General features: G+C 46.1%; 4 protein-coding genes across 4 annotated transcripts; 2 read left to right on the plus strand and 2 right to left on the minus strand.

Moving 5' to 3' along the window:
- Positions 1-9022: 9022 nt before the first annotated feature.
- PHALS_12094 (hypothetical protein, variant) lies at positions 9023-16544 on the plus strand (the record flags this gene model as incomplete). The annotated part of the gene is made up of 3 exons (XM_024727570.1): positions 9023-9867; positions 9955-16429; positions 16503-16544. The coding sequence occupies 3 exons, from the start codon at positions 9023-9025 to the stop codon at positions 16542-16544; spliced, it is 7362 nt and encodes a 2453-aa protein (XP_024578134.1).
- Positions 16545-16583: 39 nt separating this feature from the next.
- On the minus strand, positions 16584-19075 carry PHALS_12095 (uncharacterized protein; the record flags this gene model as incomplete). The annotated part of the gene is made up of 9 exons (XM_024727571.1): positions 16584-16732; positions 16792-16903; positions 16954-16996; positions 17053-17196; positions 17272-17989; positions 18042-18122; positions 18193-18366; positions 18435-18465; positions 18533-19075. 9 exons carry the CDS (start codon positions 19073-19075, stop codon positions 16584-16586), a joined length of 1995 nt encoding a protein of 664 aa, XP_024578135.1.
- Positions 19076-19563: 488 nt separating this feature from the next.
- Positions 19564-20298, plus strand: PHALS_12096 (phosphoadenosine phosphosulfate reductase; the record flags this gene model as incomplete). The annotated part of the gene is made up of 1 exon (XM_024727572.1): positions 19564-20298. One exon carries the CDS (start codon positions 19564-19566, stop codon positions 20296-20298), a length of 735 nt encoding a protein of 244 aa, XP_024578136.1.
- A 27-nt stretch (positions 20299-20325) lies between these two features.
- On the minus strand, positions 20326-22673 carry PHALS_12097 (uncharacterized protein; the record flags this gene model as incomplete). Its single annotated transcript, XM_024727573.1, has 2 exons — positions 20326-22605; positions 22638-22673. The coding sequence occupies 2 exons, from the start codon at positions 22671-22673 to the stop codon at positions 20326-20328; spliced, it is 2316 nt and encodes a 771-aa protein (XP_024578137.1).
- Positions 22674-24231: the final 1558 nt, after the last annotated feature.

A 24231-nucleotide genomic window follows, 5' to 3' on the forward strand; every position in this document is an offset into this window, starting at 1 on the left:
TAGATATAGCAGCTTGATGTTGTTAATAACATCAAGGCTCCAATTGAGCAGGGAGTGGGGACACAGGACGACGCTGAGTGCGTGTTCCCACTGGTCCCGATGAGACCTAGAACCTCTATAGATGAAAGACGGCGATGTCGTATGTTATCTGCAAGACGCCGGGCGTCGACCTTGACCCGGGATGTGCCTACCGTGGATGATAGCGCACAGCGTTATACCCTTTCAACGGTATGACAGGGCAGGGAGACGGCAACGTCATCCTCGAGGCTATTCCTGCAGTGGATGTTTCTTCTTGAGCTGGGCACGATTCCCTCCGGAGAGTTTGTCGGGGCCTTGATGGCAGACGATTTAGCCGAGGTGGTCATTATACGACCGGAAGAAAAGATTAACTCGTCGTCGCTTCTGAATGAAGTTGTTCTGTAGGACACTAAGAGAGTGCTGAGCGCACGAATTGAATCTTCGATCATGTAGAATCTTTCGGATTCGTACAATCCTTTGTTGAAGGAATTTTAGGACGTCGTCTCCGAAGACCCGCCATCGGTTCTATCTTCGGACCGAGGCGTGCATCATGAGATTGACTTGGTTAATCAAATACCGCATAACACGCGAATGGCCATTGCCCAAGGAGCAGTGCGACGTTATTGACGCCTTCTTCTGCGCGTAGCACGACGCAGGAACGGTGCGTGAGAGCAAGTCTCTCCAATCGACACCCACGTTTTGTGTCCAGAAGCCGAACGGCAAGTGGCATATCGTCCACGCTTACAATGAGCTGAACGCTGCCACAATTCCGGCACAGTCGCCACTTCCTAGGAAGGATGTTCTTATTAGCTGTACAAAGTAGAGTGCACTCGACTTGCCCATGGGTATTACCAATTGCTCACGAGAGCGAGTGATGTCCCGCTGACTGCGGTAAGTCCCTCGATCGGGATGCTCCGGAAATGGCTGGTGATGTTTCAAGGGCTGTCAAATATACCAGCAACATTTTATCGTCTTGTAACGCAGTTGTACAGATCCCACCGGACGTATGCACAAACATACTTCGACGACATCTTCGTCTACAGTACGGGAGGATGAGGCCATCGTGGACTGGTTGGTTTCAAAAAAACAAAATGACTTGCGCAAGTGGTCTAGCCTTGCCAACTAGTCGCACAAGTATAGCGCGATTATGCGGAAATGGCACGACCATTGTCGAATATCCTTAAGAAGGATGCGGAACCGTGTTGGGACACCGAGCACGGGGAGCTTTTGACAGGTTCAACGATAGCCTCCTTCATGCACCAATACTGGTGTTGCCAAACCCGATCGTTCTTTAAATTCGTCTGTGATCCTTCGAACTTTGCTATCGGCTGTGCACTGCTGCAAGCAGACGCCGAGGGGCGAAGTCGGGTGATTGTGTTCGAATCTTACCCGCTCAAGGCTGCGGAACTACCCAGTCCACGACAAGGAATTACCTGCGATGAATTTTGCACTAGTCAAGTTCAGGGTACACCTGCTTGGCTCAAAGCCGTTTGTGATCTAAACAGATCATGCGTCTTTACGCACTGCGACTCAGTCGCCTCACTTTCCCCAGAGAAAAGCCTGGTGGATCTTAATCTTTGCAGAATATAACCTCAAGGTGAAATTTAAACCAGGAAAGCAGAATGTTTTGGATGATGCGTTGTCACGCAGTCTGAATTATGATCTTGCTCATGTCACGACGATGACGTCGTCAATGTCGAATTTGATCCGCGCCGCATACGCGGGTGGCAGTATGTGTGTAGCGCTGCTGCATACTCTCGGGAGCAAGAAGTTTGGAAACTAGGACAAGAAGATGTCGGTACGATTGTGCGCACGGTTACACCGATTTCGTGAAATAACGGTTGCTGTATCATAGCACCGATTTGATGGATATGCCGCGAATTGTGGTTCCTCGCGATGAAAATTTGAGCTACCGTATCTCTATAAGGCTCACGACACCTCACATAGTGGTTATCTCGATCGTGAGAAGACGTACAGCTTTGTAAGTCGCCACGACTGGTGGTTAAAGCCGTACAAATTAACGAGCACAAACGTGCGCACATGTGAAACGTGTCAAAGTGTAAAACCATCTTTGAATGCGGCGGAGCCGCTGGCCATTTTACCGGTCCCCTCTGGGTGTTGACACTTCATGAGTGTAAAGGGGTTACACGCACCCTGATAAGAGATGTGTGTGTGTCACACGAGATGGGCATGGGGTGACTGCACCCAGACAAGAATACGGTATGTGGCTAGGTAGCCAGTAGTTATGCAGGTATCAAGATTTTTACTATATATATCTAGAAAAATCTAAACATTTAAAATAGGCGGCTTTGCCGCAGATAAAAAAATAAAAATCAGTTTTGAATTTAAACCGAAGAGTTTATCAGCATTGGTTAAGGTTCTTATTACTCTTGGAGGTAGTGGATTGTGATCCGCTACACTCGTAGTGGTTCTTGTAAATAACGAAAGGTCGGTGACCTAAATTACGCTTCCTCAAGCGCTAAGCTATGGCAGCCCCGCTGCAATGAGTATACACGCTGTGTTTGCCCTGCCGAATGGCTCGGCGGGCAACACGGGTGTGGTGGTCTTTGTGGGCCCTTTGAGCAAGATGGCTCATTTTGCGGCAGTGCCGGACACCATCGACAGTGTGGGTACAGCGACACTGCTTGTGGAACATTTTTTTCGACAACATGGACTTCCGGAGTCAATTGTCTCTGACAGAGACCCACGTTCAACTGGGATTTTTTGGTCAAAAATCTTCAAGGTGCTGAGCACCAAGTTGACTATGTCACTAGCGGACCACCCGCAGACCGGTGGTCAGATTGAGCGCGTATACCGCGTTGTTGAAGACGTTATTCGCAGCATCTGAGACGCAGAAGCGCTGGGGGTCATGCTGCCACTTGTGGAATTCGCACTGAACAATGCAGAACATGCGGCTGCCGGCTACAGGCCATTCTATGCGAACCGACATTTAACAACTCTCGCGTCACGCTGACACTGCCTTCCGATGGCTCAGGGCTTGATTGAGGGGAATTGCCGAGGGGCTGGCCCCTTTACTGTCCGTAAAGAAGTCAATGACTTCCTGTCTACCAAACAGAGTGTCCTACGACACGTTCGCGATGCGATGGCTGAAAGATGCATAAATAATATGCAGACGGAAGAAGCAGAAGAAAAGCTGAAAACATTGAGATCGGAGACCTGGTATCATTAAACGCTATAAACCCTTCGACATATGTCCGAGAGACAACAGGATTGAAGATCCAATTCTTGCGTTTGGCTCCCTCTTGGTGTCCTCCAGGACAACTTCATTCAGAAGCTACGACGAGTTAATCTTTTTTTCCGGTCGTATAAAGACCACCTCGGCTAAAATGTCCGCCATCAAGGCACCAACAAACCATCCGGAGGTAATCTTGTCCAGCGCATGAAAAGCATCCACTGCAGGAATGTCCTCGGGGGTGACGTCGCCGTCTCCCTCCCCTGTCATACCGTTAACAGGGTATAAAGTTGTGCTCTATCGTCTACGGTAGGCACATCCCGGGCCAGGGTCGACGCCCGGCGTCTTGCAGATAACATACGGCATCGCCGTCTTTCATCTATAGAGGTTCTAGGTCTCGTCGTGACCAGTGAGAACACGCACTCAGCGTCGTCCTGTGTCCCCACTCCCTGTTCAATTGGAGTCTTGATGTTATTAACAACATCAAGCTGCTATATCCGCAGTCTTCATTCAGTGGATATCGTGCCCCACGCGCATCAGAAGGGCCTAGTTACAGATGCCTCGGACCTCATCTGACTATGCCACTCCTGGCATGCAGCAACTTGCTTTGAAACGTGAACATTGCTCAGTGGATTACGTGCCACTTCATGCGCATCACTAGGCCCCGCCCTCGATGCCTCGAACCTCGCCCAACAATCCCACTCTCGGCATGCAGCAACTGCTTTGATACTCGAGCACCTCTCAGTGGATTATATGCTACTCCACGTTCAGCCCGCGAGCCATGCTCGGAACTTCTGTCCGACACCTTCAATGTTCGTCGACTCGAATACTTTGATATTCAGCACGTTGACCGTTCTGGTCCAGTGCCTGCGTCAATAGCACTTCAGCTTCCTCGTAGAGGCGGGTTTATGACTCACCAAAGCTCCAACAGGAGACCTGCGCGTAGCGCCCAAGGTCTTCACCCTCCAATGAATCCATTGCTCATGGCGTTTAAACCATGCCATACCAAGGATAAGGTCATGCCTTGAATCCAAGTCTAAGTGTAAGCAGCTTTTACGCTATCAAAGTCAAGAAACTCGATACCGAGGCCCACAGGGACCTTCGGTCCCGTGACACGTGTCCCGTCACTAAGTGAACAGTGATGATGTCTCTCAACCGCGCTTTTAGCCTCTCAGCATACAGCTGACTTCCTTCGATCGTGGAGCGACGATCATAGTTGCCCGACACCTCGGAGTCGATCAGGATCTTCCATGGCTTCCCAAAGCCCTTCACGGTTGCTTCCACGACCAGCAAGGCCGGCTTGAATACTCACTCCGTATTCAAGACACGGAGATCGTCTAGGCTGGGTCTGCTGCTCTCTACCTAGTTGAGGCTCAACACAACTCAATTATCCCCCAGTTTGCCTCCTCGTGCCTACTGGGTGTTGTTGTTTTCCCGTGACAGGCCAGAATACTGGTGAGAAGTGAGACGTCGACTCGATGAGCCTTCACGAGCCTTGCGCATGGGCAACCAGTCCGAAGGTGACAGGTACAAAACACCGTCGGGTGTTCAAACGCTGCTCGGCAGCTCGAAGCTCTGCCTCCTCACCCTCAGCAAAGCTGATCCATCGGCTCAAGCCCGCTCGGAGAGCAGCAAAAATGTGCATTCCAACCAAGTTGTGCCACATTCATTGCCTCTTTAATAGAAGACGGGTGCACGCAAGAGAATACTTTTTTGGTCATGACAGTGTGGAGATCCTCCATAAAGACGGTCATTGTGACCGCCTCGGGAAGAGGATCGGCTGCCATACCGGCAATGAGACTACGCAACTATTGAATCAAGTCCACCAATTCCTTCTTGCTCTGTTGGGCGGCAAGGAAACGCGATCGCACGCGGTATGCCTGGTTAGGCGGCGAGAAGACCCTTGAAAGCTGCAGCATTAGCTCCGCCCGGGAGGAAAACGCTGTATCGACCGAAGTGCAGCCTCTCAGTGCCCATTCTTTTTTTTAGCCCGTCCCGCATGCCCTGGGACAAAAAGGAGAATTGCTCTATCCTCACAAAGAATCAGTCATAACGACTCAGGCGTATATCGACTACGAGTGCTACCAAGCGCAGCAGGGTTACCGCAGCTTTTTACTTTGGAGAAGTTTTCTAAAGGCCACCGTTCTTCGTTCTATACTAAAACCAGTACAAGTGTAGCGGATCGCAATTCGCTACCTCCAAGAATACCCAAGGCAAATGTACTCTTCTGTTCAAAATTGAAACTGTGTTTATCTGTTTTATTTGCGGCAGAGCCACCCATATCTGAAACTTAGGTTTTCCTGATTAAATAGTAAAATCTAATTAATATGCATAAGTACTGGCGGTTCAGCCATGTAGTGGCTTCTTGCTAAGGTGTAGCCACACCTTTGTGTGATGACACCGACTTGTGAATTCCACTCCTTTGTATGCCACCCTGTCATACCAGGGTACGTGTAACTCCGTTACAGTGTTTGTGTTCTTGGTCGTGCGATCCTGTAACTGGCAATGCGCTGCGTGTTACTCGATTATCTAGAGCTTGAGCCGTGCTTCCTTTGAAGCCGCAGACTTGCTATCCGAAGTTGCACCGCGTGCAGGAGACGATGAAGGGCTCTGCCCGCGGACGTTCTCGGAACCAGCGTCTTCCGTCTTATAGGCACAGGGATCGATTAGCAAAAAATTCGTCAAGGAGGTCCTGGTGATGTTGTGGTTTCATAGACACGTAAGCTTCAGTTGAATGTGAACTGTAATTGCTCACAATCTTGATGGGGGAGAGTGTAAAGGGTCTCACATGCCCTAGTATGAAGGGTGTGGGACACACAAGATGGTGCGATCACAAGATGGTGCGGGATACAAGTATGGTGTGAGCACAAAATGGTGCGGCTACACCAAAACTAGAAATCAGTACTGGCTGGAACAGCCAGTAATTATACATTTAATTAGGGTTTACTACTAAGATTTTGATAAAGGCGGCTTTGCCATAAATAAAACCAAGAAATACAGTTTACGTTCTAAACGGAAGATTTAATTAGCCTTGCGTTAAGGTTGTTATTACCTTTGAAGTAAGTGGATTGCGATCCGCTACACTCGTACTGGTTCTAAGCATAGAACGAAGGTCACCGACCCTGACCAAGCTTTCTCTAAGCAAAAGAGCTACGGCAGCCTCGCTGTACTGAACATTGCCGACTCCAGTCGGAAAATCCATATCAACATTTGCTATCAGCACGCACTGTTGAGAGGAATAGTATCGGCATCCAGCTGCTCCATTTGACTGTCGAATTTGGCACACACTGCATGTTCCATTCGGACCGAGCTCATGTTGACAGCTGGTAGATAAGTATCGAAGTCATCAAATTTGAGCGAAAACCATTGCGACAAGTCATGATTTTTATCACACGGCAAATTCAATATGATCAAGCTTTATGGCAAAGTCACATCATAATTGAATTCTGCATCTATCCTTTTCTCGTGGCTTTATTGTCCACGTTTGGTGCTACCCATGGCAGCAAAGCTCACCCCTTATGATTTCACGGCACTTGACTGCTTCATCACTTTCCAGTGCTTGGCATATGTTGTCGGCAAGTCCGTATCATCGTCACATCTCGTCGCGCGGACAGGAATAGTATTTACATTAAACCCGCGATCTTTAATATAGAACGCTTAGGAGTCAATCAGTCGTCGCTTTCGTCTGTAGACTCTTCAAATCCAATACGCTCCTTTGCATCAATATCGGCTCATGTCTTCGTCTTGCTCGCTACACTTTAGGCCAAAACACCAAACGATCGTGTTGTAATATTTGAAGCGGTGAGCGCTACTTTACTAGCTCCATCTGCTTCCAAGAGTGCGCTTTAAAGTCAGCAGCAGTAAGTTGACGCTTGGTGTTTGCTCAACATCGTTATTTCGAAGTCTGATTGGTTAGTTGACAGTTTCCATATGCTCATTTACATCTTACTGTCGATACACTTGGTTCTGAGCTCCGATTTAAACATCGTCTTCTTAGTTTTTTAGTCGATTGCAGTAGAAACGCTTTTTTGTAGTAATTGCCGTCAACCTCAAGCTTGACCAGCCTAGCGGAACTGGTCACTTTGTCCCTGGCATTATCCATGTCAAGCACGCGATTACATTTTACCTTTTCCGCATAAACCATGCACTTGAAGCCATTGGGTCGACGTTTCTTTTTTGCATTACCAAGAGAGTGACCCTGCGACCCAAATACGCAAAGTTATCCTTAATTGGAAAGCCAACTCATACGGCGTTATATCGATATAACGCCGTATGAGTTTTATTCGTTAAGCGATCAATCAACTAAATAGCTGTGGTCACCACAACCGCCTACCATTTAGTAAAAAATCTTTGTAGTGTTTTATGCAGGTCTAAGCCATAATTGTCTTCTTGATGCGCTTCGTCACCCCATTCTTTTATGGAAATAAATTCCACTTTACGGTGTCGCTTCGACTACGTGTCTACGATCGTCTTGTTTCTGAATCATCTCTCGTTGTTCATTGAAGATTGGCGTGGAATCATGCCTAGTCGGTGGACTTCACAAAATAGTTGTGCAAGAAGGTGGACACTTCATCGCCTGATCAGTCATTTGGCCTTGATCCTCGCGGAAGCTGCTCCAAGGCCAAACTTAAAGTACGCAAATAAGAAATGGGTTTTCGACAGCATCAAAGACACATTTGTCGTTACTGGCATATTTTCTCTGAAGTGTGATTTATTGGTCACAGCTCGTAACTATACGATATGGATATCTATCTACCTGTGCTCTGCACGAACAGGGACTAATGTACGGTCAGAAAAGGTCTGCGCCCACATACAATGGGGCACAAACAGATGAAAAAGTAGACGGTCGAACTTACTAGTGAATTGGATAGCTCCTGAGGTTAATTGCCGATCACATGCTTCTGGGATATAAAATTCCTTGCAGTGAGGGTCTTTCACTGACTCTCATGATTAATTGATTTTACCCATTGACCAGGCCGATAACACTGTACAGAGAACACCTGACTATAGTACATCCTTTCTATAAACCGGCATAGGCGCAAGAACGGCGGCAGCATTTAGCTTATTGTCAGCATCCACAATACTCCCAGCTGCTGATAGCATTTTGGCGCACAGAACTGGCCATAAATTAAGGCATTTACCCCACTCGCGTCGTGCTTCGCCTAAAAGATTTTTTTGTCGCTCAATCACTGCCTTGGTAAGAATTATTGCCGGGTTCCACAAATTTATTCAAAAATTCATCTCGTATGTTCTGATTCAGCACGTGATGGATTCCTACACCAATGGATTTGAAATTCTCAAAATTTGAAAAATCTGATTAAAACAATTTTTCGGAGAGTACTAAAGGCTACACGCTCCAAAGTGTTCTCAACAACGGACTTACTCATGTCGGATAATGATTTGATATACAGAACTAAAAATACCACTTTTGTGATTTACCTCATTGCATACACCTCTCAGTAGAGGTCGCATTGACTAACGCAAAATGGATGGGTCGTATTTAGACTTGCTCTGATTGATTCAGAATTGCAATTAGTGTATCTCCTCGCTATAAAATATACTCATATATTTATTATTCTAGATGCCATATTGCCTCTACAATTACCCTTAAAAGTGAATGATTCACATCGCACGATTACTAATCACAGTACTTTATCACTGTACTCCATGGTAATTCTGACCTTCGCTTTTCTTCATAGTACTCACTATTCTTATATAAAGCTTTGGTTACGAGTTCGAGATCTCGAACCTTTGCTACGTTACATTACCGGTATCTATAGAGCAAAAATTCTACAGCCTGCAACCAGCACGATGGCGCACGAAACGACGCATGTGAGCGCAGTGACACTGCTGCTAGGCGATGAAGCACGTGAGATCATGATGTGCTCGGGATTGCCACTGCAAGAGCTACTGCAGTGTGTTGCTGCAGGGTTTCCAGGTGCTAACAAGGTGCCCGTAGCGGTGCGGCATGCCACAAACCACATCTGTTATCCACTGTCATTGCTATGCCGCTCACCTGAGCTATTCGAGAATGCTGCATTTCACCTTGTTCTTGAGAAAGAATCGATTGCAACTCAAGAATTCGTAAGGAGAGGCAGCAAGCATCGACATCGAGCCCACCACAGCCGCAAGCGCGGCGCTAGGACACGCAATACGCCTGATCGACGCGAGAATCAGATATTGACGACTTCTGACGTACAGGATGAAGATGCTGACAGTTTGCAGCACTTTGAGGCTGCGTCGACCGAGGACGAGCTGGATCTCGACCTTTCGGACTTTGAGCTGCCACAACTTGTCAATGTCTTTACACAAGCGTGTCCCACAGGTGCGTTGGACCGCATAACGTTCAATCGATGTTTAGAGAAGATTTTGTCGCAGTCCGGACGCTATGATCCACAGGCGAGAAAGATGTTTACGAAGCTATTTCATATCTTTGAAGAGCAAAGCGAATGTCCAGATACTGTTGACGTGGCTGATTTTCTGGGTGGCGTTTCGGTTTTTGCGTGCGGAGAGCGTCAGGAAAAGATTTCTTCTACGTTCGAACTATACGATGTGGACGGCGATGGGTTTATTACGAAGGAAGAGATGACGAAATATTTGACAGCTGTGTTTCTAGTCATTAAAGGAACGTCACCAAGGCATTTTCAAGATAATAGGTGCGTTGCGGTGCTTTCAGTATTGCGTTTGTTATTGCTGCTAACTAGCTGCTGTATTTCATTTCTTTTTGCTTTTTTGGTGTTTAGTATCAATCCAGCGGAACTGGGGGTCGCGACGGCGAGCCAGTGTTTTGATGATTCGACTTTGAATGAGGAGGGAAAGCTGTCATACGATGCTTTTCGGAAGTGGTATATGAAGCCTGGTCCTACACAGCTCATTACTGCGGAGCGCGGCAGAGGAAGCGAAGAAACAAAACGTGATAATGACGTGCAACCAGAAGTTTTGGACGTGGGTACTTTGCGCGAAGTGACGGGTTTGGCCACTTTGAGCATGTCGGACCTCTACGCTTTTCTGAATGGTGCATCTAAAGAAGCACTTACTCGCGCCGAATTCAAAAGTTCTTTTAGTGCTCTTTTGAAAACCTTAAACCGAAAGGCAACCTATGAGATCGTGACGTTTCTAGATCGGCTATTTGATGCTTTTGACGAGAACAAAAGCGATTCGGTCGACTTCGTGGAGCTGTGCACCGGACTCTCTATTCTGTGCGGTAGCTTAGATGAAGATAAAGTTGTAGCGGCTTTTTCGCTAATCGACAGTGATGGGGACGGGTATATTACGCAGCAGGAGTTGGAGACGTATCTGAAGGCAGTATTTAAAATCATTTACGAAACAACACCAGCAGCAAGGCAGCTCATTGGTATTGACGCTAAAAGGTTGGCTTATTACACAGCGTTGCAAGCTTTTGATGACTGGGATAAAAATAGGGATGGAAAGCTAACGCTAAAAGAGTTCCATAGCTGGTATTGGGTTTATGGAGACTACCAGCAATCCATGATGAACTCACGTTCAGTGATTCAAAATCAGCCCGAGAGTAATTCTAGCCATTTTTTTGGGACGTCCGATTTTGTTGCTTCGCTTACAGGACTGCGAGATCGAGCAGCCAGCGATGTGTTTGAACTTATTGCGGCGAAAGTGAACGAAGATGGAGTTTTGTCTCGCGAAGCTTTTTTTTCTATTGTTGATGAGCTTGTTGAAGAGAATGTCGCAAATACAAATCGCTCGCTGAGTACCGAGGAAAAAGATCAACTCCAGAAAATTTTGGAGGCGGTATTTGATGGATTTGATACTGATCACGATGGTTTCGTCGATTTTTGTGAATTATCTAGTGGTATTTCAATATTATGCTCAGGGTCACAACAGGAGAAAGTCAAGTCAACTTTCGATCTGTTTGACATCAACCAAGATGGATTTATTTCTCGTGATGAAATGGAAACATATCTGGCTTCCGTATATCGAATTATTTTCATGACTTCCCCCGAACTAACGCAACATCTTTGCGGAATTTCTCCAGAGGAACTTGCACATATTACAGCAGCGGAGGCGTTTATTCTTGCTGATGCAAACGAGGATGGTCGTCTGAGTTTCGATGAATTTACAAAATGGTACAGTACACAAGGCACAGCTCAGCGAAGTAGTGTGAAGTCACCTGTTCCAAACACTGAAGGTGACTTATCTACTTCTAACGGCGCCACGACATCCGCCAAAATATCTTTGATTACTTCAAAAGACGCACTGAATGAGATGAAGGAGCTAACGAATCTTGATGCGTACGACGTAACCGAGATCTTTGACTTCTTTCAGGCTGCAGCAGATCAAAATGGCAACGTTTCGCAACCACTTTTCATGCGTTGTTTTAACAAGCTGCAAGCGAAAGACAGACAGCTCAGTCTTGAAAAACAATTGAAAACTCAGAGTTTGTTAAAAGAAATCTTTGAGCTTTTTGATCCCAATCAAAATGGAACAGTTAACGTCCAGGAGCTTTGTGCTGGACTCTCGATTCTCTGTGGCGGAAGTCGAGCCGACAGAGCGAAATCAATGTTCACATTGTATGATGTTGATCATGATGGATTCGTTTCCCCCGAGGAGATGGCTTTGTACTTGACATCAGTTTTCAAAGTGCTGTTTAAGGCACACCCTGAGCTGCCGGCCAAGACTGAAATGATGCCGGAGCAGCTTGCCAAGTCCACTACGCGAGAATGTTTTTTGGCTTTTGATCAGAACCAGGACGGACTGTTGAGTTTTGATGAGTTTCGAGTTTGGTTTGAGCATCAAAATTCGCACACTCGTCAAAAAGAAAAATTATCGGGTGCTACAAACGGTTACGATTTATCAATACCGGTCGAGATTGCGAAGAAGCTGTCCGGTCTAGAGAGAATATCTTTGGAGGAAATGTCAAACATTTTTGGCGCAGCAGTTGGTGGAGGTGAGCGGATTTCGCGACGCATTTTCGATGAATGCTTCTACACGCAAATTTGTGGCAAGATCATTCCGTCGTTTTCAAAAGATTACAGTACTCGCATGCAAGTGATTGATCGACTTTTTACCGCATTTGACACAGAGCATAAGGGTATCGCTAACATGAAGGAGCTTTTAAGTGGATTGTCTATATTATGTCGCACATCCACTCAAGATGAAAAAGTCCTGGCTGCATTTAAAATTTATGATGCGAATAAGGATGGCGCTATTTCGAAGAATGAGATGACGCACTACCTTGAATCGGTATTTAAGCTGCTTTTTGCATTGGATCCTACGCGTGAGCAGCAGCTTGGGACTTCAGCGAATACTCTAGCTGTAGCGACAACAAGTGAAATCTTCGAGGTTGCCGATGTAAATCAAGATGGAGAACTGAATTTTAAGGAATTTCAGAGGTGGTACACCCGACCAGAACATGTATCTTTTAACGACATTGCGGCTCCTCTAGACCTCGATGAAGTGCGTCAATTGACCAATTTGGGAAATGTTGATGTGGTGGAGGTATTTAAGCGGTTTGCTGATCATGCCGATGCAAGAGGGATGCTGAACCGAAGTTCTTTTACTAGGTGTTTATTTGAAATTGTCGAATCAGCCAGCCCACGTACTCAAATTGAAAAGATGCGTGCAAAATTGGTGGCAGGTCGCTTGTATGCTGCATTTGACCCTGACGGGAACGGGTCAGTTGACTTCAGAGAGCTGGCTAGCGGACTTACCGTTCTTTGCAACGGCGCACGGGACGTAAAAGTGAAAGATGCACTACGTCTGTGCGATTTGAATGTTGATGGTTTCATCTCGCTTGACGAAATGAAACGCTACCTGACATCTATCTTCAGGGTGCTTTACGAAGTACAGCCTAAGATGAAGCGAGAAACTGGTGTATCACCTGATGAACTCGGCGTAGTTACAGCGGAGCAAGCATTTTTCGAAGCGGATTTGAATCGCGATGGACAGTTAAGTTACGATGAGTTTCTGAGATGGTACAACTCTCCAACGCAAGGAGGGATAAGTAGCGTCGTGACAAAGAACGCTATAGTCGATTCGCCTCTGCAATGGATGCCACTTAGCGACTTGAAGCAACTGACGAATCTTGCGCAGTATGAACCGGAAGAAGTATTTGAAATTTTTGCCGGTGAAGCGGACGAAGATGGTTATTTGTCACGGGGCGCCTTTGATGAAAGTTTTCGTAAGGTTATCAACGGTCAGACTATAAATACCCGTGCATCAGATCCTGACACGCAAAACAAAATGCAAACAGTTGTTGGTTGCCTCTTTGATTTGTTTGATAAAGATAAAAAAGGTATGGTGGACTTTGGAGAAATTGCGAGCGGACTGTCAATTCTTTGCGGAGGTACAGAAATTCAAAAGGTAGAAGCAGCCTTTTCGCTTGTTGATTTTAATGGCGATGGGTTCATCTCCTTAGATGAGATGACTCGATACCTTACATCAGTGTTCCGCGTACTCTTTCAAGTATCTCCGGATACGCAGTCTCTTGGTATTACTCCAGAGGAATTAGGAGAAGTCACAGCTCAACAAGCGTTCGCCGAGGCTGATCAAAATCATGACGGACAACTGACACTAAAAGAGTTCCAGCTATGGTATCAACGATCGGGTAGTATTGGTGAGGTGGCTAAGAACGTGAAGCAATTAGTTAATTTAGCAGAAGCTCGACATGTACCCAACTTGCAGGCGCGCGTACCTATGGAGGCACTAAACGCACTAGCGGAATGCGTCGATGAGCAGGGATACGTGTCACGAAAGGCATTTGATCATTTTTGTCAGCATATTATTTCGTCAATACAAGACACAAAATTGGACGGATACGAGCGAATTGATATATTTTTCAATAGTATTTTTAACCTGCTTGATGTTGACAAAAATGGAGTTGTCGACTTAAGCGAAATCGTGAATAGCCTTTCAGTATTTTTCGGCTGCTTGTCGGAGGAATTAACTCGTTCCGCATTTTCGCTCTATGATTACAACGGCGATGGGTACATTTCAATTGACGAAATGACGCGACATCTAACTTCTGTATTTAGACTTTTGGTGGAGGCATCACCATCTAGGCTGCAACATATCATCGGTGATTCTCCCGAACATTTGGCTGCGCGTACTGCTAAGCAAGCGTTTGATGAAGCCGATCTCGTTCAAGAAAATCGCTTGAGTTATCTAGAGTTTTGCAAGTGGTTTACACGAGCCAATGTCGCCTACATGTATAGACTTTTCCAGAATAATATTCCAGAATGGTTTTCATTGCGTGAAGTGCGGCGCCTGACCAATCTTAAATCGTTTTCGACTCAACAAGCTTTGAACACATTCAGTAAACTTACCGCTGCAGACAACACCATGGATAGGGGGACATTTCGACAGGCATTTGGCCTTTTCGAGGTCGAGTCTGGGCATAAACATACCAAAGACAGGTTGCGCACGCTAGTGGACCGTATATTTGATCTATTTGACGCGGACAAGAATGGTTTAGTTGATTTTCAAGAGTTAGTGCGAGGGTTGTCGATGCTTTGTAGAACACCTCACACTGATGAGGTGCGCACTGCCTTTAATTTGTATGATCTAAATCATGACGGATACATTTCGCTGGGTGAAATGCGTCTGTACCTCACAGTTGTATTTAAGGTACTTTTTGAGATGAAGTCTGACAGTGAAGCAAGCATGGGCGTGACACCCGAAGAATTAGGCGTGATCACAGCAGAGCAAGCTTTTGCCGAAGCGGACCAGGACAGGGATGGAAAGCTTTCGTTTGCAGAATTTCGTCAGTGGTTCATGCAGTCAAAAGCAGTAGAAAATGTTGGGCAAGTGGATCAACAGCATCAACAAGCGCGAACGGTTGAAGGAAATGTGCCCGAGTGGGTCAGCCTGGATGTGGTTAAACATATGACAAATTTGGAGAAATACACGGCAAACGAAGTCTTTGAAATCTTTGCCAACCGTTGTTCAGAAGATGGAACGTTGGGACGCGAGGCCTTTGAAGAGTGTTTTGAACAGCTTGTTGATGAGCAGTATAAAATCGATGAAGTTAGCCTGGCACGATTGCGACTAATTTTAAACAGACTTTTCGTTATCTTTGATGAGGATAACAGTGGCACTGTCGATTTCTGTGAGCTGAGTAGTGGGTTATCGGTACTTTGTGCCGGATCTCGGGAGGAAAAAGTACGGGCAGCTTTTTCACTTTATGATCTCAATCAAGATGGATTTATCGCTTTGGATGAAATGGTACGCTATTTGGCCAGTGTGTTCAAGGTTTTGTACGAGGCTAGCCCAGGAACTGATGTAAAACTGGGGGTGCAGCCGAAGGAGTTGGCGAAAATCACGGCAGAACAATGCTTTCTGGAAGCAGACCTGAACAAAGATGGGAAACTTAGTTTTGATGAGTTTGTCGCCTGGTACTCGAAGTCAGCAGAATTTATAAAACCTGCAGCAGCTGCGACTAGCATTTTTGGTCAGCAGTTAATTGAAGATATAGCTACTGAAGATCTCACGTGCGCGCGACCTAGAGATGACTCACCTTCTCGAGAGCTCATTCGAGCCACAATGACACCCGAATCACCGAGGAGAACGGTGCGAAATATTGATAAAGATCCCCAATTAGTCACCATGGACTCTCCCTCTGTTACTTCTTTGCTTGATCAGTTTCAAGATTTGAAGCGAATTAATGATGATACACCGCTTTCACCACACACAGCATCTGCTCTAACTATGAATAGCTCAAATTTGGAGCATTTTCGACAATTACTAAAGCTAGACACCTATGAGGTTAACGATTTGCTAGAAATATTTGCTGAGGCTGCTCCTTCCGGTGTTCTGTCGTTTGCGGCATTTAAGAAGTGCTTTGATCAAATCGTTCGATTAGCAGGGGGACACGAGTCTCACGGAGAGCGACAAGAGGCTGATGCCTTAATTCGTCGCCTTTTTCAGGTGTTTGATACAGACAACAGCAATACTGTCGATTTTGGTGAGCTTGCTAGTGGACTTTCAATCTTGTCTGGATCAAGCGTGGACGACAAAGTTCGTGCGGCTTTTCAGCTATATGACATTGATGGTGACGGATGTATCACGAAAGAAGAGATGATCAATTATATGACATCCATTTTCAAGGTTATGAATGAGACGACGGGCAGCTCTGATTTCAGAATGGGTGTTTCACCCGAGGAACTTGCTCGAATCACTGCAAATCGATGCTTCGACGAGGCAGATCTTAACGGAGATGACCAACTCAGCTTCGAAGAATTTAAGAAGGTAAGAAAGCATCGTATGTGTATCGATGCGAATTGATAGTGACTAATGGTGCTTTGTTATGTTCCGACGTTAGTGGTGTACTCCTAACACATCAGAGCCTTTAAAACGTTCGTGAAAGCATATGTTCGCCACTGAATTATTTTTTTCTTCACTATTAAAAAACTTGATTCCTATCCTCATGCGGAAACGCGTCGCCACTATCGACATCGACATGTATGTCAAAATTAATTTTATCGATCCCGATGCCACCCTCTTCAACCATAAGATCAGTTAGGGCGTCGAGCAGACTCTCGCTGACGTCAGCTGCGATCAGAAGCTTTGAGGTCAATAGTACTGTAAATCCACTAGTCTCGACTTCTTACCATGAACATCCAAAAGACGCTTTCGAAGAAACCGTTGCTCAAGCCCCATTCGATTAGTTGTTTCCTGTAACGCTCCCGCCTTGATCATAAATTCCTCCTCCTTGTCATCGTCCTGACATAAAGTTGAGATAGGTCATGAAATTAGGTTGTGTCTGAACTTACCATTGTGCACATCATAATAATCGCAAGCTCTTCATCAGCTCCACTAAGACCACTAAAGTTAGGTCAAATTGAGTATCGTGACATAAGAAACGATCGTACCACTCTTCTCGTGATTCAGACGGCACAGCATTCAGCTCCGCACGAACGTGTCCATCAGTAGCAGTATACACAGAGATTTGCTCAAAATCATGAGCAGTTGGAGCTTGATCCGCATTGGCATCATAACCATCAACTAAAGGTTTTCTGTTCATAAGATGGCCGATAATAAGCTCGTCAGATGTTACCCTTATTGAATTCGTGATGAGTGCCTGCCCTTACTTTGCTTTGACTTCTTCATTTACCGTTTCCCTTGACTCTTTAGAGATACAACTTGCTGTTATCGCAGCGGAAGGCATACCGACCGGAGCCTTGCTCCGCTTTGTTCCCGGAGCTGCCACTGTTGAGGTCGCCAGCAAGCTTCGTTTCTTCAAAAGTGATCCGCAATTTAACTTTGTCTTCAGCCCACCTGATTGAATATCAGAGCATGTGTCTCCAGTCATTTTAGCGTTGGCTCTAGCCGTAGTGACGCTACTCTTTTCCTTGTCGCAAATAGTATCTGACAACGCTAAGCAAGTATATCCACGTGCACTTTTGCTCGGAAATGAGCAATTCTTGTCTTGAGATGCCTTCCTTTTTTTCAAGTTGAAGGATTCGGTCCCTGAACGAGCTGCAAATGGCAGCAGTCCTTTTGGTTGCGGCTGAAAATTGTTAAATTTGCCTTTCTTCATTGCAGTATCCACCGTAGAGTTGTACTTTTTCTTCTTCACTGCGTTAATGGCTAATCTGCCCAGCAATGGTTTTGCTTCTGCAAGTGCTGATTGTGTCGCTTTCGGCGACGTGCAAGTTGGATTTGCGGGACCACTTGGCTTGGGCTGGAATCTCATAAAACTAAATCCTAAGGATTTCTTAGGTAGTCTATCCTTCGCAGGCTGCCGCATGAAGCTACTGGTTGCGAAGCCGTTCGTCTTTGACTTTGTTGTACCTTCTTGTACAAGTTCTGTTGTTAGCGAGTCGTGTGAATCAATACATTTGCTACATCTCTACCTTACTTTTCTTGTTTATCGCCATGGCTACCCCTGATGACGTCACGAACTTCGCTTTAGGTTTAGCTTCTTGATTCAGTTGTTTTTCTAATTTGTGCGGCGACAAAAGGCATAAGTTACCAATGCGAGCGCAGGAAGTGTACAGTTGCTTACGTACTCGCTTTCAGCGGTAACAAATCTTTTGAAAAAGAAAGCTTAAACTTTCCTTTGGTAGGAATACCTTTGCTCGCGAATCCTATCTTGCCAAATTCGTGACTAAGATTACCGCCAGCACGTTCCATATCAAGTGTCTTGAACTCGTTCGCTCGCGCAAATGCGGAATGAGCGAGTGCTTAATTATTATTACGAAAACTTCAATTTGTTTAACAGAGTGATGGTCAGTGATAAGCAAGTATTTACTTTGCAGCATCTCGTTGTCTTCGATAGATCGCTATAAGATTGAGCTCGATTTGGGCACCTAACGCATCGCCAATTTGCCGAAAGTTTCGTGCCCGTACTTTCGCGCGGAAATCCTTTGGAGCAAGGGATTTAAACGAGTGATGTGCAACTAGAAGAGCCATTAGACGCTGATGGTCTAACGTGTTCGAGCGTACCCCTTGTTGTAGAAGTGATATAAGAAGATGATTCCACACAAAGCTGATATAAGCGTCACTAGGGCAGTGTTCCAGCATCCAAAAAACGTCCGCGATATCCGGTATGACAGCAGCAGCGGTGACGGTTGTCACGGAGTCGTCCTGGTCACATGGTATGCCTCTGTAAATCTGAATCCAATCACTTTCAAGCAGCGCAAACCACTGCTGCACTTCTTCAGCTAGAGTATGCTGAGGTTTTGAAATATGCCGCCTTGCACTTTCGCGAATCTCTTCAATTGAAATGCGGCTAGAGGATGCTGCATTTGATTTATCCAGACTTAGTTCGGCGGCTTTAATTTCAAAGAGATCATCCAATGAAAAATCGGTGGGTGGCAGTAGACTCGCCAAGTTTACTTCTGGTCGGGGCAACACAAACTCATCTTCGATGTTGGTCTGCTCGAACCGCATCTTTCTTGATACAGGGCGGCGCAAATAGCACAGCTGAAGGACGTGATCAGGCGCAAGGCCTTCTTGGTAGAGATTGAATACACTGTTTTCCATGGACAATTTAATTCGGCAAGATCTACTGTATTCACTTTTTAAATACAACTGTTACACGACGTGGCAATATGGATACACTTGTATTTGATCGGTCTCTGTACTCTTCGCTAGATGCATACGCTGATGCACTTAATTCGCAGTTTGATGGCCTGACGGCGCAAGAAATCGTGAAATGGGCATTTGATACATTTGGTAAACGAACGGTACTAAGCTCAAGTTTTGGCATTCAATCTACTGTCATGCTACATCTGACCCGCGGTGTGAGCAGGGACATCCCCGTAGTTTGGATAGACACAGGATACTTGCCTAAGGAGACGTATCAATTTGCGGCACACCTAACGGAACTGCTGGACCTGGACGTATGTGTATATCAGTCGAAAATTACCCCAGCGCGCATGGAAGCGCTTTTTGGGAAGCTGTACGAGCATGAGACGCCTGAAGCGCATCGCCAGTATGGTTTCATGCGTAAAGTGGAGCCCATGCAGCGTGCGCTCAAAGATCTTGGCGCTGTTGTGCTACTTGTGGGTGTGCGCGCTGACCAAACAGAGCACCGCCAGCAAATGAAGCTAGTTAATGTGTACGACGGTCGACTAAAGATCTGCCCTATTCTAAATTGGAGCAAGGATAAAATAGAGCAGTACATGACTATAAATCAGCTTGAGTATCATCCACTCAAGGCGCTGGGATATGAGAGTGTCGGTGATGCTCATTCTAGTCGGCCCGTGACAGATGCGGACAAAGGCAACGATCGCGCTGGAAGATTCAACGGCAAGCACCAAGAGTGCGGATTGCACTTGGACATGCACGATATGAAGATAGAGGACCTAAGGTTTGACAATCCATTGCCAAAGCCCGAGCATAAACTGCTAAGGCTAACGAAGCGTGAGAAGGGCATCACATTGTTCACCAAACCAACGTGCAAGTACTGCGTGGCTGCCAAAGACATTATTCGCGAGCGCAAATGGATGTTTGATGAAGTGAGCGTCCCCAAAGATATTTCACTTCAGCTGCTACAGCAGATAGTGGGCAAACCTGTTCAAAGTGTGCCTCAGATCTTTTTAGACGGTCAGTATATAGGCGGGTATGCTGAATTTGTTACGCACCTCGGAATCCCATCGCATTTTAACTGAATTGTCAAAATAAGTAAATATTGTTGTTTATATGGTCTCGATGGGAACATGTACAAGTTCTGATTTTGTCTCAACCTCGGCACTTGTTGCATTATCGAGGTCTACAGTGCCTTCTTTCTCCTTCACAAGACATTCTGTGACTGGCTCGCCAGTATCTTGATCCTTTTCAAACTCATCTTCCTCTTTAGGCAGCAAGTATGGCTGCGAAAAGCTAAAAAGGCGAAGCAAACGCAGCATCTTCTGCAGATTCATTTCAAATAGCACGTGTGAATTGTCAATTCGGTCACGAGCATCCGGTGACATTATCTCGTCCAACGCTTGGCGAAGATGCACGTGCGTATTGTAAATGTCTTCATTATCTCTTTCTTCTCCATAGCAAATATCCGTACGACCCAATCGAAACTTTACACCCCCTCCTTTAGCTTCTTCGTCAGCCTCAGCTAGTACCAAAACGCGCTCAGTGCTGATCGCAATGCTAGTACTCTCATCCTCTCCAGTTGGTTCTTGATTGCCTTCGTAATCGTCAGACATGTAGGGCCACGATATCTCTTTGACAGAAAATACGATCTGCTTGCTATTGCCAATCGCTCCTGGCCAGTATGTGGCTGCTAACCCGCAACTGCCAGCATTATCGTTGCCATCGGTGATTTCAACGCCGGCTGAAACACCAGCAATCTCATCTATAACACGGTCTTCAAATGTTTTGAACTTGGTTGCACAATAGGGTCGCGGTGATTGTCCCTCACCTCTTTCTCCGCTAACATCGTTCATCTCAGGTGGAGGACATAGATCAATTCCAGCATGTGCAAGTCGTACCAGCAATTCACCAGGAGGCAGCACATTTTTCCGCAAGGCTTCGAGTTGCGGAAAGTCGGGTTCGACGAGTTGGACACCAAAAGGCGTGATTTCAAACTGAATGCGGGAAAGCATTGCCGTGCTTAGCGTAAGAGAAGCACGCATATCTCCAAGCTCATTATCTCCGGGTTGACTGTAGTCAAATCTAGCATCCTCATCTTGTCTTTGACTAGTCACCATACATAATGACCACGAGCTTTTATGATAATTGCGATCGCGTCGAACAAGTAAAGCCAAGTGAGTAAGGTGCAATGTACTGAAGCTGACGGAGTGAGTGTCCTCTTGGTAAACAACATCGCTCACACCTTCTTCTGCCCATTGCATTTGCGTGGTATCCCACCAGCCAATTCGAGGTTTAACTCTTGCAGCTTGATTAATTTTTGTTTCGAGCAACACGTCTTTCGGCACGGTGTAAGTAGCTTTGATTGGCAATGCAGTAGAAGCCACCATACCATCCAAAGGATAGTGTAGTCTCTTGAGCTGATCTCGCGCACTGGGGATCTCCCGCATAATCCAGCCGCGAGCACGCTTCGGGGGTGTTGGCACAGCCATTAACTCGAGCGAGAAGACTCCACCCAGTGCTATATCATTTCCGAAACCTTTTGAAACAGAAGAAAAAGTATCAAACGGCCAAAATGCCACACGCAGTGCCAGTGACTGAGCAATGACAGCTTTAGGGAGGTCAACGGTGGCACCAAGCTCGACAAACTCTACTCGTTTAGTGCGCGACAACCCTTTGGCAAATAGATTGACCCACAGCCCAACTTGTACACAACCCGATTTGGAAGAAGCACTCGCTAATTTAAATTCGCCACGTGAATTGATATTATTTGACATATTGGGGGTCACGTCCGCGAACTCATCAGCGTACTGAAGAACTCGAGCAGTAACAGCATCAACCTTTTCAACAACAAGTTTCTGAAGTTGAGATAGAAAGCGTGCACACTGCATTTGGAGTGCGTGATCATTGGTCGCACATGCGTTTGCAGCTACAAAGTTCAGATCCTCCATGACCTCCGTAGCACTTTCGCAAGCGGTGATGACAGCGGGCAAGTCCAATTGTAAAGTGGTCGTATCAACTTCCCACGAGTGAAGAAAGGAGTTCATGTCAACTTCGATTTCTGCGTTCGGTCGAGGTTGACATGCTAGGTAGTTTTCCCAATCCTTGGCTTCTTTTTGCATGCGCAACAATTCAGCAAGCCGCACAGCTTTGGCCTTCAGACCCGATTTGGCTTCTTTGTGCTCGTGCACTAGACGTGCCAACTCAGCTTGACGATTCCTAGTATTCTCCTCTAAGCGTCGAGCTTCCTCTTCCTCAATTCTGATTCGATCTTCTTCAAGGCGCTTCTCCTCTTCAGCCCGCAGTCGTGCCTCTCGTTCCTCTTGCAAGCGCCGCTCCTCTTCTAGCTCCGCTTTAGTCTTCTTGGGTGCTTTGATTTTCTTTTTGGGACCCTGTTAGAGGCAAAAACAAAGTGTCATAGCACCAGTTGTGGACTCAAAGATAGGCTATCGCTCACCATGGCGACAGAAGAGTTGCTGAGATAGCATGTGAAGAGACGCGAAAGATGATACTACATATAGGTTTCACAAAATACTGAAGTTATCAGAGAGGTCTTTTGTGGTTTGCTAAGCTAGGTGAAGTCCAAGCCTGTTTGGAAGTTATCACATCTAAATCATACTGTTTACTTGTCCCATTCACGATATTCTACCGCAATATAAGCGCTTTATGCTTGGAGTTTTGGCAGTCGGCAATCTAACTTTTTCTTGTCTTTTCTAGTACCTTAATTCGATAACCAAGACGATTGATTAACATTTGTCGACAGTCTCTCACACAGAGGAGGGTTCACATATGAGAGTTCGATCTCTCTCTACACAAATGGGCCCACCTGCCGCCTCAAAGATGTCTAACTCAAAATCTTTAAGTGTGAGGCTGACATTTCCCTGTGGGTATCAACGACTTAACATCATACTTCATCGTAGTATTTTTTTTGAGCATCGCTCGATGGACCCCAGTTTTATGTGTACATTCACTCGATAGCTTACGTAACGCCCGTTACACCCTCCCACCACCCCGCTGGGATCACTGCAGTGGGGCTACCGTAGCTCTTTCGCTAAGAGGAAGCAAAGCTTAGGTCACCGACCTTCGTTCTATGCTTAGACCCAGTACGAGTGTAGCGGATCGCGATTTGCTTACTCCAAGAGTGATCACAACCTGAACTCAAGGCAAATAATGCAGCGCGGATGCCGTAGCTTTGCGCTTAGAGGAACCAAAGCTAAGGTCACCGACCTTCGTTCTATACTTAGACCCAGTAGGAGTGTAGCGGATCGCAATTCGCTCACTTCAAGAGTAATCACAGCCTGAACTGCAGCTGGGCTGCCGTAGCAAAACGCTTGAGGAAGCTAACTATAGGTCATCGACCTTTCGTTCTTTACAAGAACCAAGTATGAGTTAGCGGGTCGCAATCCCCTTACTCCAAGAGTGATTATTGCCTTCCCAAGGATAATCGACTCTTCGGTTTAGATCCCAAACTGATTTTTATTTTTATTTTAATCCAAAATTTAGAACTTTTCCTAAATATACTAAATATATATAGTAAAATCCAAATACATGCATAACTACTGGCTACCTAGCCCCATACCGTATTCTGTATGGTCACATCATGCACATCTCGTGAGACACCCCCTCTGTTATTAGGGCCCGTTACACCCTCCTTCATAAAGAATGAGAGCATTTACAGTTCTAATCGATTATTGCCTCAATGAGGCTCGCGTGTCCGTCAGACACTGCAACTCAATTTGTTGGGGTTTAACAACTTCCATGATCAATGAGCCCTATGTCCACGACACTAAAATCATCAAGTCTCGCTGGTTCTGACAGCGAGCACGGGGAGAGCCCATCTTCATCCCCCGCACGCAGTGCGATGTCGGACAGTGCGTCCGCGGCACCGAGGGATGTATAGCTCGATGACCACAAACGTCGCGCTCCGCGCACGCTATCATCGCCGAGTGGCCTCGTTGACGATGTGGTCGACTATGAGTCTGACACCTCTTTTCCCGCATGGGATGACGAGGAAGGCG

Source organism: Plasmopara halstedii (assembly GCF_900000015.1).
Source record: "Plasmopara halstedii genome assembly, contig: Scaffold_614, whole genome shotgun sequence".
Classification (NCBI taxonomy): domain Eukaryota; phylum Oomycota; class Peronosporomycetes; order Peronosporales; family Peronosporaceae; genus Plasmopara; species Plasmopara halstedii.